General features: G+C 57.0%; 1 protein-coding gene across 3 annotated transcripts; it reads left to right on the top strand.

Moving 5' to 3' along the window:
* Nucleotides 1-2,126: 2,126 nt before the first annotated feature.
* Nucleotides 2,127-7,918, top strand: ADAD2 (adenosine deaminase domain containing 2). 3 transcript variants are annotated; one of them, XM_027076312.2, is made up of 11 exons: nucleotides 2,130-2,485; nucleotides 2,594-2,737; nucleotides 5,337-5,477; nucleotides 5,789-5,836; nucleotides 5,934-6,059; nucleotides 6,152-6,302; nucleotides 6,396-6,563; nucleotides 6,716-6,945; nucleotides 7,060-7,288; nucleotides 7,546-7,666; nucleotides 7,750-7,918. In XM_027076312.2, the coding sequence occupies exons 1-11, from the start codon at nucleotides 2,275-2,277 to the stop codon at nucleotides 7,852-7,854; spliced, it is 1,674 nt and encodes a 557-aa protein (XP_026932113.1). In that variant the 5' UTR covers nucleotides 2,130-2,274; the 3' UTR covers nucleotides 7,855-7,918. The 3 variants fall into 3 exon arrangements, with proteins under 3 accessions (XP_053066034.1, XP_026932113.1, XP_053066035.1); XM_053210059.1 differs by having other exon boundaries at nucleotides 2,127-2,737; XM_053210060.1 differs by lacking the exons at nucleotides 2,130-2,485; nucleotides 2,594-2,737 and adding an exon at nucleotides 4,684-5,107.
* The last annotated feature ends 6,780 nt before the right edge of the window (nucleotides 7,919-14,698 follow it).

Genomic DNA, 14,698 nt, shown 5'->3' with positions numbered 1-14,698 from the left:
CAGGAAGTCCCGCCTCCCAGCCTGGCCTGCGCGGCCGCCGCGGAGCGCCACCTCCCGGGTGGAGGGAGAATGGTCATGGAGGCGGCACCTTGGACAGTAGAAGTATATACCGTCCCCTCGGGTCCGTGTAATGAAGGCCAGTTTGATGCGGATTCGAATCCCATCTCTGCAGGCTTGCTGTTCAGTATTAAATTAATTCATTCAACAAACACTTCCCGAGTACGGAGCACTTACTATGAACCAAGCGCTGTATCAGTGAGTAGAAATCCAAAGAATTGTCCTCACATCTGATGTATAAAGCAGGCTTTATAACCAGGGATACAGGTACCCCTAGAGTACATGAAACTCTCCCAGTGGTCAAGCAAATATAGCTCTAACATTGCTTCTCAAGTTCTAGCTTCCATGGCATCATTTGACCGGCGTGTAAAACAGTTACTGGGTGGGGTGGAACCCGATCATTTGCATTGCTAAATTCCCAGTGGATGCTGATTGCACTTGTGTGTGTGTGGGGGGGGGGGGGGGTGTCACACTTTAAGAACTACCATGCAATCATAAATCTTACCATTATCTTAACCCAATAGCTCGCAAGCTTGAGCGTGCAACAGAATCCCCTGGAGGGCTTATCAAACCAGTTTGTTGGGCCCCACTCCCGGAGTTTCTGGTTCAGTAGGTCTGGGATGTGATTCGAGAACTTGCATTTCTAATGAATTCCCAGGTGATGCTGATCCAGGCACCACACTTTGAGAACCATTATTTTTATTTTTTTATTTTTTTTTTGTTAATGTTTACTTTGAGAGAGAGGGAGGGGCAGAGAGGGAGGGAGAAAGAGAATCCCAAGCAGGATCCACACGCAGTGTGGAACCCGACATGGGCTCTATCTCACGACCCTGGGATCATGACCTGAGTTGAAATCAAGATTCAAATGCTTAACGGACTGAGCCACCCAGGATCCCTGAGAACGATTATTTTTTTTAATGTTTATTTTATTATTTTTGAGACAGAGAGAGACAGAGCATGAACGGGGGAGGGGCAGAGAGAGAGGGAGACACAGAACCGGAAGCAGGCTCCAGGCTCTGAGCCATCAGCCCAGAGCCCGACGCGGGGCTCGAACTCATGGACCGCGAGATCGTGACCTGAGCCGAAGTCGGAGGCTTAACCGACTGAGCCACCCAGGCGCCCCGAGAACGATTATTTTTGAAAGATCAGTTTCTAAGTCTAAGTGTCTGATTTCAGTCTAAGTGTCTTGAGACCTTTTTCTCCAGTGCGCGTGAATCTTTCCTGCCCGTCTTCCCAGGTCAAACGTCCCTGGATCCACCAACTGTTCCTTCTTTGCCCCAGCATCCACGCTCCCTGGTTAGCACCATCAGACCCAAAGGTGGCAATCCATAGCAGCAGCAGCAACGGCGACAGATCTTCCAGACTGTGAACCGAGTGGTCACATTTTCCTGTTCGCTGGCTCCCGTAAGACTCAGTTAAATTTGTGGCCCCTTAAAACAATTGCGTACTGCATCATAGACCGTGTGTAAATTGTCCTCATCCCTAACTTCATCTTGTTTTTGCTAGTTTTCCTTCATCCCTAGTCCCTTATCTACTGTCCCGTGGTAGTTTTACAAGCCAACTTAAAACCCCTTCGAGAAAAAAAAAAAAAAAAAAAAAAAAAAAGCCCGGGGTGCCAAATGGTTAATTGTGGCTAGAGGCTTGGGGAAGGCCTCCAGTGAGGTTTTCCAAAGCAGATCCTTCAGATGCTGGGCAGCTGCTCTGATTGATAACACCTAAGGACTCCCCCCACCCCTACCCCACGCAAGCTTATTGGTTGGGGGCGGTCTGGTGTGATGAGTGTAGTTGGGGGCATCTTGGGGCGGGAGCAAGGGTGAGGCTTTGGATGCGCATCCCCAGGCCCCTTCCCTGGTCTTCACTTCCAGGACCACTCGGGGTTGGGAGAACACGTAACGGGAACCTCGCCCTCCTTCCTCCCCTCCCCACTCCTTGCTTGAAGTCCCCCCGCCCAGGAAGGGGGATATTAGCGAGATCGCTCAACCGGGGCCCCGCATCCTGGCCGTTGAGATCCAGGAGGCTGACCTTCCAATTGGCTGGGCAGGCTGTCCGACATAGCCCTGCAGGCTCTCATTGGCCAGCAGCGAGGTAGGGGCGGGGCTTGCCAGGCAAGGTCCGCCGAGCCCCGTGCTCCTCACGTGAAGCCGCGCCAACGCGTGTAAAAGGGCGCAGTCAGAGCGAGATTGGGTCAGCTGTCCCCTCGGGTCCCCCCGTTCAGCCATGGCTTCGACAGCCAGTGCCGCCCCAGGCACGGATGACGGCGGCCGCAGGAAGCCTCGCCTGGCGGCGTCGTTGCAAATCAACCCCAGGCCCAGCCCCTGGCAGCCCTCAGCCAGCCTGGGCCAAGACCCCTGGGAGCCCGCGGTCGCCCCCAGTGCGGAGAACGACGACGACAGGGACGGGCAGCCCCAGGCCTCGGCAGCACTGGACGGTGGGCCCAGGGCGGGGACCGGAGTCAGGGAGCTGGGGGCAGCCCGGGCACGGGAAGACTTGGGGGCACGGATGGGGAGGTACCCCAGGGTCTCTGTCCTGCCCTCAGGGCCCGCCGGAGACCTCCCGAAGGCGGCCGGACAGCTGGGCCTGCAGCTCAAGGACCCGCCGCCGGGCCAGGCCGTGGCCTTGCTCACGCAGTACGCAGCCAGTCTGGGCGTCTCCCTGGTCTTCCGAGAGGACCAGACGGCAGGTGAGGCCCCGTGGCCCGCGATCGCAGCGCTCCCTGGGTGGAGGAGGGACCGTGAGCTGGGCCTGAGCCTGGAGCCCCACAGACCTGCTGTGAGCCCCCCCAGACATCCAACTGGCGAGGTCTCAGCAAGTCGCCCTCTGAAAGTTCCGACAGGTTAAGGGATTTGGCCCAAGCCACCCAGCCTTTCTGCACTGTTTTTTTCTGAGGGCCAATTCCATGCAATTACAGTTGCCATGCCGATTGTAGCTCCCAGAGTGACTTCTCAAGCCCAGTGTGATCATGGCAGCCCTGGATGGAGCTGTACTCGTTACCCTGTCCTTTCCTCTTCCCCAGTGTATCCCCCCTTCCACCTCCCGACACAGACACACAGAGCAGGACCCCAGGTCCCAAAACCAGGTTCCCTTATGCCAGAGCATTCCCAGTTTCTAAGATGGTAAGAGAATTATCTGTCCAGCTGTTGGGAGCATTTGTACAACTGCCAAAGAGAACCCCAAGTGAATAGCCCGAAAGGTACCGTATTAAAAACGTACTTGGGGCTTCTTTTCATCATGGGTGGTAAGGCAGCAGGTGTGGAAATGACTGTCAAAGAGGAAGAAGTTCAGATCTGTAGGAAAAGGAGACAGACCTCGCCACATAGGGCCACAGGGGACAGGACCAGAACTGGTTGGGAGGCAGATAGGGGGGAGAGAAAAACGCAGGGCCTTTGTTGGGGTTTTCTTGGGAAGGAATTGTTGAGGCAGGGTAGGTACGCTGGGTAAGCCTAGGATTGTGCAAAGCAAGGCACTGAGTAAGTTTTGGGCTTATGAGGGGATCCCTACTTGCCCAGTACCTGTCCGTGGGGTGATCTAGGGTTGGTGGCCGGGGTATGAGCTCTGGATTGGTTGGTTTCTGTGTCAGAGGTGCGTTTGCAGGGAAGTGGTTTGTCCTCTCTAGGAGTTAGCCAGTCCTAGGAGAGGCGGTCTCCAGGATCAAAGCCCCAAATTCAGAAGCATCAAGAATGCAGAAAATAAGAAGACGGGTTCAGCACAGACGATCATAGCTCACCTTCTTGGGTCCTGGGCCATGAGCCAGGCCCCTGTTGGAAGGGCTTCGGCCACATGAACTCATTGAGTGTTCATGACTATTCCTTAAGAGAGGCATGGTATTGTCCCCATGTTACAGACGGGAAGACTGAGGCCAGAGAGGCTGTAGCCGATTTGCACTGTGTGAACCACTGGGTTATATCGCCTCTCCCTTCTGCTTAGGATACCCCTGCCCCTTGTTTATGTGGGTGGGCGCTGTTTTTAGTTCTAGTTTTTATTTGGTAACATTGTAAGGAATAGTAAGGAGGAGCTCTTGGAAGCTCTTCACCGAGATTCAGTTAGCCTTTTCACCTTTGTTTTGTGGATGTCTCTCTCTCCCCCCTTAATGTATATATAAGTACATTATTTTTTTTTTTTTCTGACCAAAGTTAGTGTACCCCTTGAATGCCTAAGTGTATTTCCTGGGAACAAGGACGTTATTTTACATAACGACGGTGAGTGATCAAATTCGGGAACGAGAACACTGATGTAATGCTGTAACCTAACGACCACTCACACCCGCGTTTTGCCGGTTGTCCCGGTAATAACCATTTTCCCACGCGGCGTGACCTGTCATGTAGCTGCCGCGTCTCTTCAGTCTCCTTTTATGTGAAACCACTCCCCGGCCCATCTTTGTTTCCAGGAAAATTGATGTTTTTGGAGACTAAAGGCTGGTGGTTTCGTGGAAAGTCCTACCATTTGGGTTTATGTGTCTCCCCAGGACCGGGTTCAGGTTATGATTCTGGGCACGAGCGCACGGGGTAACCTCCTGTCCTTGGCTGCACTTGCCACAGGGAGGCCTGTGCTCTGTTCCACCACAGGCACCGTCAGCTGGGGGGGGAAGGCCTGAGTGCAGGCGGGGTTCGGGGGGGGGGGGGTGGGGAGGTCCGCCAGGTGTCTTCACTTACCCCATTGTGGTCAATCCGGCCCCAGGAGCTTCTCCGATGCCATTGCTCCTCCTGCACCCGCTAGGGGGCATTCCGGATGTCCTCCGACAGGGAGTGAATCTCTGCGCTAAGGCTCCCGCAACACGAGCCCAGACCTCGGCTAGTCGCAGGCAGCCCGGTACTTGGAAACGGATTCCTCTCTTAAAGAAGGAAGACGTTTTAGCCAAGAAAGAGAAAGCGTGCTGCCGACCGAGGAGCAGAATCAGCGAGCAAATAAAACCGTTTGATGCCGTGCGTGAACGCGGGGGCTTTGAACACAAGCCCTTGGCCACGGTCCCCAGAACGAAATCCGTGCCTCGTGCAGGACTGCCGTGGATCCACACTGCACGTTTGGAGTGCATTCAAACGTGTTGTATTTTGTGGTAGTCTTTTTAATATTGTTACTCATCTTTCACGTGTCATTATGTCGTTTGTAGTGAATGCCCCCCTCTTTTATTTTTTGTGGTTTTCTTTTGTGGCAAAATTGCCCGACGGCCAATAGGTGGCAGTGAGGGTAGGGGTGGGGTGAGGAGGAAGCGGCTGTGGCTCAGGTGGGCCCACTGGGGGATGGACCGTGGGCTCGCAGCTTCACCCCCCTCCCTCCTTCCTCAGACCCCTGCCTCCCGTTCTCCGTGTGCGCAGAGGTGGATGGCCTGCTCTGCCCCTCGGTCAAGGCCAGCAGCAAGCCGGAGGCCAGACAGCAGGCGGCGCTCTCCGCCCTCCGCTACATCCGGAGTCAGCTGGGGAGCCCAGGTGAGGGGGGGCCGGTGACCCCAGTGGGGGCGTGTGCACGGTTGGGGTGTCGCAGAGACCATCTGGGCATCAGGACTTGGGCTGTGGGGAGCCGGGGAGCGGGATGTGAGCTGACCCCTGCCCTAATTCCTTTGAAGCCTGCCCCCCGCTGGGGGTGCAGGGCCGGCCGGGGGCAGCCCAGGAATTTGGGGTTTCTGGAAGATGATCCGATCACACTCCCACCGATGGAACTTCTTGGCTTCCAGAAGGACAAAAAACCGGAGGGCAGGCGCTGGTACCCATGGCAACCTGCCCCCTTGTTTCTCTTCCAGAGTCCCCAGAGACCCCCAGCAGGCTTCCACTCGATCCTCTGAGTGTAGGTAGGTGGGCCCCCATTGACCCGGCCCCCGTGGTGAGGAGAGGGGCATGGCCTGCGGGGCCCCCACCTCCCCCCTCCCCCCTCCCCCCCACATGCAGAGAACATCCTGACCCACGAGCAGCGCTGCGCGGCCATAGTCAGCGCCGGCTTTGACCGTCTGGTGGACAAGACCTCCCCATACTGGGCCTGTAAGGGCACTGTGGCTGCGGTCATCCTGGAGAGAGGTAGGGCTTGCCCCGCCCCGCAGCCTGCAGCCCCCACCCCCCTCCTGGGCCCCCTGCCTTGGCTGGCACGTCTCCGCCCCCTCGCCTTACAGAGGTCCCCGGCGCCAGGGGCCACGCCAAGGAGGTCTACCAGCTGGTGGCGCTGGGTACAGGCAGCAGCAGCTGTGCCCGCCGGCTGCAGTTCTCGGGCCGGCAGCTCCACGACGGCCACGGGCTGGTGGTGGCCCGCCGGGCCCTGCGCAGGTGAGGGGCGGGCAGGGCAGGCACTGGGGGGCAGCCCCGGGGCAGGACGCGGGGCCCCACGGCCCCAGCTGCTTCGCCACCTGCCTCTCCCAGGTTCCTGTTCCGGCAGCTCCTGTTGGCGACACAGGGTGGCCCCAAGGGCAAGGAACGGTCGGTACTGGCCCCCCAGCCTGGGCCCGGGCCCCCCTTTGCCCTCAAGCCCCTGATCTTCCTGCACCTGTACATCAGCAACACCCCCAAGGGAGCTGCTCATGACATCTAGTATGTGGGGGGTCTGGGGTGGGAGGTCCCTCGGTCTGCCTGCATCGGGGAGGGCAGGATGGGGGGGCTAGGAGGACAGCCCTGACACTTGCGTCCGGGGCCTACGCTCCCCCTGCCCCCCTTCCCCCCCTGCTCCCCCTGCCCCCCTGCAGCCTCCCACCATCCGCAGAGGGCAGCCTCCTGCACAGCCCGTCCTCCCGCATGCAGGCCCACATCTGCGGGGAGCTGAGGCCCGTGTGCTACGTAGCGCCCGCCCTGCGCAACACCCACGTGGGCTGCCTCTCCACCAGCGACAAGCTGGCACGCTGGGTCGTGCTAGGGCTGGGTGGCGCCCTGCTCGCCCACTTCCTGCCTCCCCTCTATGCCACCAGCCTTGTCCTGGGTGAGGCCCCTGGTGGGGGAGGGGGTGGGGGGTGGGGAGCTGTGGTGAGGGTGGAAGGTGGGCTCTGGGTGGGGTGTGTGACTCAGACCTCGTTCCGTGCCTCTGTCCCCACAGCCGACCCCTGCCACGACCCCACAACTCTGAGCAGGGCCATCCACACCCGGCCCAACCTAGACGGGGTCTTGGGGCCCTATGCCCGTACCACGCTGCACCTGTTTGCAGGGCCCCCTGTGGCCCCCTCGGATCCTACCTCCAGTGCCTGCCATGGCCTGAGCCTCAACTGGAGCCTGGGGGACACCGACGTTGAGGTTGTGGATGTGGCCACCGGGCGTGTGAAGGCCGAGTAAGAAAGGCCGGTGGGCGGGCTGGTGGTGAGGGGGTCCCTGTCTCCCTGCCCACGGGGAGGGAGAGTACATCTGGTCCCCAGCTTGGTTCCAGTCCTAGCTCTGGGACTGTGGCCGGTGCTTCCATTACCCACCCTGTGACACCCGCGAACCCAAGGTCACCAGGGCGAGAAAGGAGGTGGCAGGAGAGGCATGGCGCCGGCCTGATAGTCTTTCTGCCATCGGGGATTTTCACACCTCCCCTCTCCAACTCCAGGGCCTCCCTCGGGCCTCCCTCCCGCCTCTGCAAGGCAGCCTTTCTGCGGGCCTTCCGCCAGGCTGCCAGAGCTCTTGGGAAGTCCTGCCTCCTGGCCTTGAAGACCTACGAGGCAGCCAAGGTCAGCGCCTTGCCACCCTTGTAGCCCCTCGGTCCCGCACGCTCAGCAGGCACGCGCCCCCCCACTCTCCTGTCCTGCCCTAGGCTGGACCCTACCAGGACGCTCGCAGGCAGCTGTCTCTCCTCCTGGACCAGCAGGGCCTGGGGGCTTGGCCCTCAAAACCACTCGTGGACAAATTCAGAGACTGAAACCGACCTGCTGAAGCGGACGAGGTCCCCGAACCAAGCTGGACCCTGCTGTCTCTGGGGAAGGGTGGGGGGGTGCATGGGGCGCTGGGGGGATGCATGGGAGAAGTTGGGGTTACAGGGAGGGGCCTACAGGGTGGAGGGTGGGGGGTGAGGACTATGGCACACCGGGACTTAAATAAAAGTGTAGTTTCTGGGGGATTCTAGCTGTTGCTGGGTTTTTTTGGGGAGGAGGGGGTCACCTGCAGCCCTCTTGCTTCCAGATTCATGAGTGGGGCGGGGCCCCCTAGCAAGCAGAGAGGGCTTCCAAGGAGGTGGACAACATGGAAAGTTGTTCTACAAGGAGGGGGAGAGCAAGAATGTTATTAGCAAAAAAAAAAAAAAAAAAGAAAAGAAAAAAGGATTATCCCAGGCATGGAACTTTCTAGGGGCAGAAGCAAAGTGTCTTATCATGCGGATTACCTCCTCTTTCTTTGGGGGGTAGAGAGGACCCAGGTAGCCGACTCAGTGGCTCTGGTTGAAAAACTCCTGACTGACCAGTTAAGGCTACCTTTCTGGGGAGAGTGAAAGTGCAGTGAGATTATGAATTAAACCCCAAACCCCGGTGTGGGAACTCAGGCTAAGCGACTCCATATTGGGCCTGTGGTTTTTGTAAACACAGGGTCACTTTATTGTGGCGCCAGCCGTGGCTCAGTCCTGCCTGCCAGCTCCAGGGGAGGCCGGGACCGGGGACCCTAAATCCCATGACTGGGGTCCTTCTAAGAAGAGACACAGACACACAGAGGGAGGAGGCCGTGTGGACATGGACCCAGAGACGGCAGCGCTGGGAGCACAAGCCAAGGAACGCCGAGGATGGCCAGCCACTACCAGAACCTGGAGGGAGGCGCGGGCTGGTTTTGTCCCCAGAGTTTCCAGAAGGAACCAGCCCTGCCGGCATCTTGACCTCAGACTTCCGGCCTCCAGAGCCAGGAGGGAATAACTGTCTGTTTTAAGGCAGGTGGGGTGGGGTACTTGTTACGGCAGCCCTGGGGAGCTGACGGAGGGGGTGGTGCAGAGCGGGGCCTCGGTCCTTCGGTGCCGCCCCAGCTGTTCCGCCTGGGTGGACGGAGGGATTGCCTGAGCCTGCGGGCCTCGCAGGCCTGGTGGGCGTTTTTCCTCGCTTTCCCTCCAGGGGGCTGCAGGGAGCCCGCGGAGGGGGGGCTCTCAGGTGCTCTGAGGGCCTGGGGGGGGAAGACCATCCTCGCTGCACCTGCATGTGTCTGGACACCTGGGCACCCCGCCAGCCTGGACAGTGTCCACGGAACAGGTGCACGGGCCACTGGGACGTCTGGAGACCTGGGGCCAGGGATGGCTGAAATCATGCCGGCCCCCCCTCCCCGGCCCCACACACCCTGCGGCCCGAGGCTCCCTGCACCCGCAGCCCTTTTAAGGCTCAGGACCACAGACTGCTCCCCCGGGTGGGCCTTGGAAAGCTGGGTCAACGGGGCCAGGCCAGTGCTGATGCTGACGTCCTGGCATGGTGTCCCCTCCCTCCGGACCACCCCTCTGCCCCTGGGTGTGTGTGGCCTCTGCCAGCCACTTAACCTCAGCGTACTTGGGTCACCGCATCTAGACAAGTAATCGGGAGGGCTGCCTGGTGGTGGTCTCAAGGTGGGAGGTGCAGTTGAAAGAAAGTGGTCCAGCTGGTGTGATTGCAGAACACCCAGGAAACTGCTGGGGGGAGGGGGAGGGGAGGAGAGGAGCAGGGAGGGAAGGGAAGGGGAGGAGGATAGGAGGGAAAGGGACGGGTAAGGAAGGAGGAGGGGAGGGGAGGGGAGGGGGAGAGGACTTGCGGGAGGGGGAAGGTGGGGAGGGGCTGCCTTGGCCCCTGCTGCTCAGGAATGCGCTTGTGCCCAGAGAAGTTTGAAGCAGGGGGGCGGCCCCAAAGCCAGGTAAGCTCTGGTTATCTTATTTGCCCGAGGAAACTGCTGGGTAATTTACCAGTTAGTCATTATTTCTCTAAAAGAAACTTCTCCGGGCGACTCTGAAATAATGATTTCTCTTGGTTACTGTTTTCAGGGACGGGAGGATTTTGAAAACACCCAAGCCTATTAATTAGTCCGTTTATTGCACGTTGTTGTCCCCAGGAGATAATTTACATTGATTTACTTTTTGTACCCCGGGGGTGCCTACAGTAGCCACCCCACGCTGCAGTTTCAGGCAATGAGGCTTTTGATTTCCATCCATCACATCATCACTGGGTAAACAAGTTATTCAAAGTGACATTAACTCTGTTGTGTTCTGCTAAGTAAGGAATATTTGTTCCCGCGTGGCATAAATCTGCCTGTCCGAGCCCTTCCTCCGAAGATAGTCCTCATTTCGCACAGCGAGGACAATGACGAAGGCTGCTTTCGAAATGGAGAGTCTGTTAATGTCTTCTTGGCCTGATCCCCCGGGGGTGAAGTTTTGCCCCCATATTTATTTATTTTTTTAACGTTTATTGATTTTTGAGACAGAGAGAGACAGAGCATGAACAGGGGAGGGTCAGAGAGAGAGGGAGACACAGAATCTGAAACAGGCTCCAGGCTCTGAGCTGTCAGCACAGGGCCCGACGCGGAGCTCGAACCCACGGACCGCGAGATCATGACCTGAACCAAAGTCGGACGCTTAACCGACTGAGCCACCCAGGTGCCCCTTGCCCCCATATTTAAATTGCGAGGTGATGTAATCTAGCTGGGCGCGACTCAAAGCCCCCTGCAAGTGAGTCAGCTACAGATGCCATAGTCTGTGGGGATCTCGGTGGTTGAACTGGGAAGGTAGCAGAGTGGTGTGCCTGGCTTTCGGCTGTTGTCAGGCCTGTCTTGCTCCCAGCTCCCGGAGGTGGCCCCCTGTTTGTTTCTCCCGGTGTCCCCGGGCAGGGGTCTCCCACATAGAAGATGACTGATAAACCAGCATTGAATGGAAATGAATGAATTATAGGATGTCCTCTTTACAGGGGTTGGTTCCAGAGAGAGAATAGAAACCTCGTCCTCGAATATGATGTCAGACGAGATTCTGAAATTTTCCATTTTATTGTGGCCCGGGTCACGATCTCACAGTTGGTGAGCTCGAGCCTCGCTGACGGCACAGAGCCTGCTTGGAATTCTGTCTCCCTCTCTCTCTCTGCACCTCCCCCGCTTGCTCTATCTCTACCAAAATAAATAAACTTAAAAAAAAAAAATGGGCAATCACAGAGGCTGATGGCTCTGAGATGTATGTACGGGACTGAACAAGTGTCTTGGGGCCATTAGGAAAGGAAAACATTTCATTGCCTAGAGTTGGTGCTGTTCGAGAAGACAACGCGTGTGGATGTTGGTCCCGGCCAACGTGACTGGGGACAGAGGCTCCTTACCCTTGCCAGAGCCAGCGGCCAGGGTTTGGTGTGGACCTCTGACCTGAGGACGCCTTTACAAGCTGCTACAGGAAACGGGATGCAGGGTGGACCAAACGCTGTGACATACAACCCCGCAATTTCCGTGGCTTACTCGGGAGAAACTCTTCTCCCGCTGGTGGAATTGACGCAGGGGATTAGATGGCCATCTTGTGGCCACACCACTTAGGGCAGGGCCAGCAAACTTTCCATAAAGACCCAGAAAGTAAATATTTCCACTTGTGGGCCTACGGTCTCTATTGCAACGACTTGACTCTGTGGTGATAGCCCCCAACGCATTCCAGGCAATGAAAGGGCCGTGTGTTTCAATAAAACTTTATTTACAAAAACAAGAGAGGCAGATGTAGTTTACTGACGCCTGGCTTAGGGCCTGGAGTATTCCTCTGAATCTGCAGGGCTCGTGGGGTGAGGGCAGGAGGGAAAGCATAGAGGACCGTGTAGCCCCGTGCCACAATGGCACACACTTTTTCCACCACATTCCACGGACCGGAACCTTGGCCGTGGCTCCCCTACCTGCAGGGAAGCTGGAAATGTGGAAGAGGACTGGATGTTGGCAAGCCTGTGGCAGCCTCCGCCTCCGGCCCCACCAGGAAGGGAAAAGGACAGCCTCAAGGTGGTTGGTAACACAGGGACAGGCCCTGGAACCGGGAAAGCTGAGTGTAAATGTCAACTCTGCCCTTACCATCTGTGGGACCATTCCGTGTCTCAATGTTCTCATTTGTTAGAGGTCGCTTCGTGGACGAAATAAGATGCATGAAGTCTTGGCCGGGGGCCTCGCACAGGGGAGACAGTCAGAGACCGGGGGCTTTTTGCAGATATTTAACACCCTTGGGGCACCTGGCTGGCTCAGTCGGAGGACCATGCAACTCTTGATCTTGGAGTCGTGAGTTCAAGCCCCACGTTGGGCGCAGAGATTACAAAATAAATAAACTTTGAAACCCACCAACGAGCTGAGCCGGTGAGTGTGTGAGACCCAGAGCAGAACCAAGGGCCAGGACGTCCCTCTGGACCAGGAAGCCTGCTTCTTTCAAAGACCAAATATCCTCGCTGTGGAATACTGTCTTACAGGGAGGATTAGATCTTAGCACCATCTCTGTAGTGAGAGAGAGCCCATTGGGAATATACATATATATTACAGGGGCTTCTGGAAGGCAGTAGGAAGTAGAGATTAAGAGCCGAGAGTCTTGGGGCGCCTGGGTGGTTGTCAGTTGGGCGTCGACTTCGTGAGTTCGAGTCCCGCGTCGGGCTCTGTGCTGATGGCTCGGAGCCTGGAGCCTGTTTTGGATTCTGTGTCTCCTTCTCTCTGACCCTCCCCCGTTCATGCTCTGTCTTTGTCTCAAAAAAATACACGTTAAAAAAAAAAAAAAAAAGCATAGAGTCTGGAGCCAGCCAGACTGGGTTCAAATCCGGAATCCATCACTGTTGGCCAGGTGACTTGGGCTATTCACCCACCTTCCCTGAGCCTCAGTTGCTTTGTCTGTAAAATGGGGATAATCATACCTTCCTCAGAGGGTGTCATGAGAATCCAGGGATGCATGTGAAGTGACGGGGCAGAAGGTGGGGGCAGCCGGCCCCCTATACATGCTGTGATTGTCCCGAATCATGTGGTTGCTGCCCAGCACCTCCTTCTCTTTTGGAACGGTGCCCCAATTTTCCTCCAAGAAGACTCACCCTCCCCATTCTCAGCCATGTGGTTTGGGTGGGATTGATTGAGCCTATCTTCGGCTCCAGGGCGAGCCCCAACTCGAGTAAACCCATCAGTGTAGCCACAGAAATTGTTTCAGGGCTGTGGCAGCAAACCACTCAGCCAGTAGGACTCAATGAAAACGCATGCTTGGGATTCTGGGGGAACAAAAGGCTTCTGCCTTCCGTGGGCTTGATGGAACGAGGGCTGTGAGGCTTGGAGCTTGGGCAGCCATCTTGTAGCCATGAGGGGAGCCTGGGGGTGAAGCTGACACACCGAGGGAGGCAGAGGGAAGATGCAGAGAATCTGAGCTTGTTTGACATTGATGACATTGGCCAAACACCTGGAACAAGCCCTACCTGACTCCATCTGGATTTTCAATTATACAAACCAGTCTGTCTCCTTTTGTCTGTTTGCCTGCTTATTTAATGAAGCCTGAATAGGGTTTCCCCTATTTGGAAACGAAACATCCCTAACTGGTATTTCTGGGTCTGTCCTAGAAAGTGTTTAAGCTGTACCTGTTGGGACACCGGAATAGGCATCCGGATGACAGGAACTTTACTTTCATACAATAAACCTTTGGCGTTTTCCTGGGTACACTGTCTCCCAGACAACTGGAGTGCGGACGGGCTTGAACTCTAGCAGCCCGTGGGGCTGATCCCACACCCTGGGTGTACTGCCTTCCCTTCCCTGACTCGCTTCTCTCTCTCCGGCCAGTATTTACCAGGGTCCCGGATAAATCACCTGCATGTATGTCCTTGACTCAGGGTTTGCTTCTGGGGGAACCCAAAGACCTGGGATAACCGAGTGAGACCTCAGAAGCCTGTCCACGTTGGGCCCCAGCGTGTCCCCATGTCACTGGCGTCCTCAAACTGTGCTCTTCCTTCCTAGGACTTACCACGAGCTATGCTGGTCTGGTCCAGTTCATTTCCTTCTGGAATTATCTGTGGTCTGACCTCCTGCGTCCCGGCTTCCTCTCTACTCAGGACCACACCAGCACCTGCCGGGCCAACCACCGCATCTGCCGGGCTAGAACAACACCCGGCACATCACAGACACTTAAGTAATACTGCCCGGAAACCAACTATTGTCCCTCCCAATCGGTCTTGGCTGTGGCCCAGGGGTGGATGACCCCTGACCCCTACCACCCCTCACCCAGCGGCCCCATGACCAGACCTGCCCCAATACAGCAGAGAGCCACAACATCACTTTTTAATATCGTTTAATGTTTCTCTTGGAGTTGCGGGGGGGGGAGGGCGGGGGGCAGGGGACCCCTGAAGCTTGGGACTGCCGAGCTCCCCAGGGGATCTTATTTTAAGCTGGTCATGGGCCAAGTACAGTGGAAGCCTTTGGAACAGCAAGATTGGCTAATTGTAGCTTGGGGTGCCCAAATTCGTTCCGTTCCCTGCCGCCCTTGGTTTTGTCCCCGAGAGCAAAGGTGACTTATCAAAGTCTCGCCACATTTTTCACGTGTTGTTTGGTGCAGGCCACCGCCAAGGCAGAGCTGGGCTGAGTGCAGTCTCAGGCGGGGCCCCTCGGATGACCAGGGAGCCACAGGGCTCTGGGGGACAGCCCTTTGTTTCATTTTTGGCTGACATCACGTTCCTGGAGGGGCCCCTTGGTTAGAGGTCAAATGCCGGCTCGGGCAGGTGCTGGCCGAGGGTCGTGAGGCACAGAGCTGAGGCCATCCCAGCTCTTTCAGCTCAGGTTGTGTGAATTGACACATTACATCCCCTTCCCGAGGCTTCTCGTCC

Source organism: Acinonyx jubatus, chromosome E2, assembly GCF_027475565.1.
Source record: "Acinonyx jubatus isolate Ajub_Pintada_27869175 chromosome E2, VMU_Ajub_asm_v1.0, whole genome shotgun sequence".
In the NCBI taxonomy this organism is placed as follows: Eukaryota; Metazoa; Chordata; class Mammalia; order Carnivora; family Felidae; genus Acinonyx; species Acinonyx jubatus.
Note: the sequence above shows the minus strand (reverse complement) of the source record. Positions and strands in the feature narration are given on the sequence as shown.

Excerpts from the sequence above, each read along its gene's own strand:
- ADAD2 (XM_053210059.1), top strand. The coding sequence starts at position 2,275 with ATGGCTTCGACAGCCAGTGCCGCCCCAGGCACGGATGACGGCGGCCGC. Across the intron at positions 6,060-6,151 it reads TGCGGTCATCCTGGAGAGAG|AGGTCCCCGGCGCCAGGGGC; the intron begins GTAGGGCTTGCC and ends CTCGCCTTACAG. Across the intron at positions 6,303-6,395 it reads GCCCGCCGGGCCCTGCGCAG|GTTCCTGTTCCGGCAGCTCC; the intron begins GTGAGGGGCGGG and ends TGCCTCTCCCAG.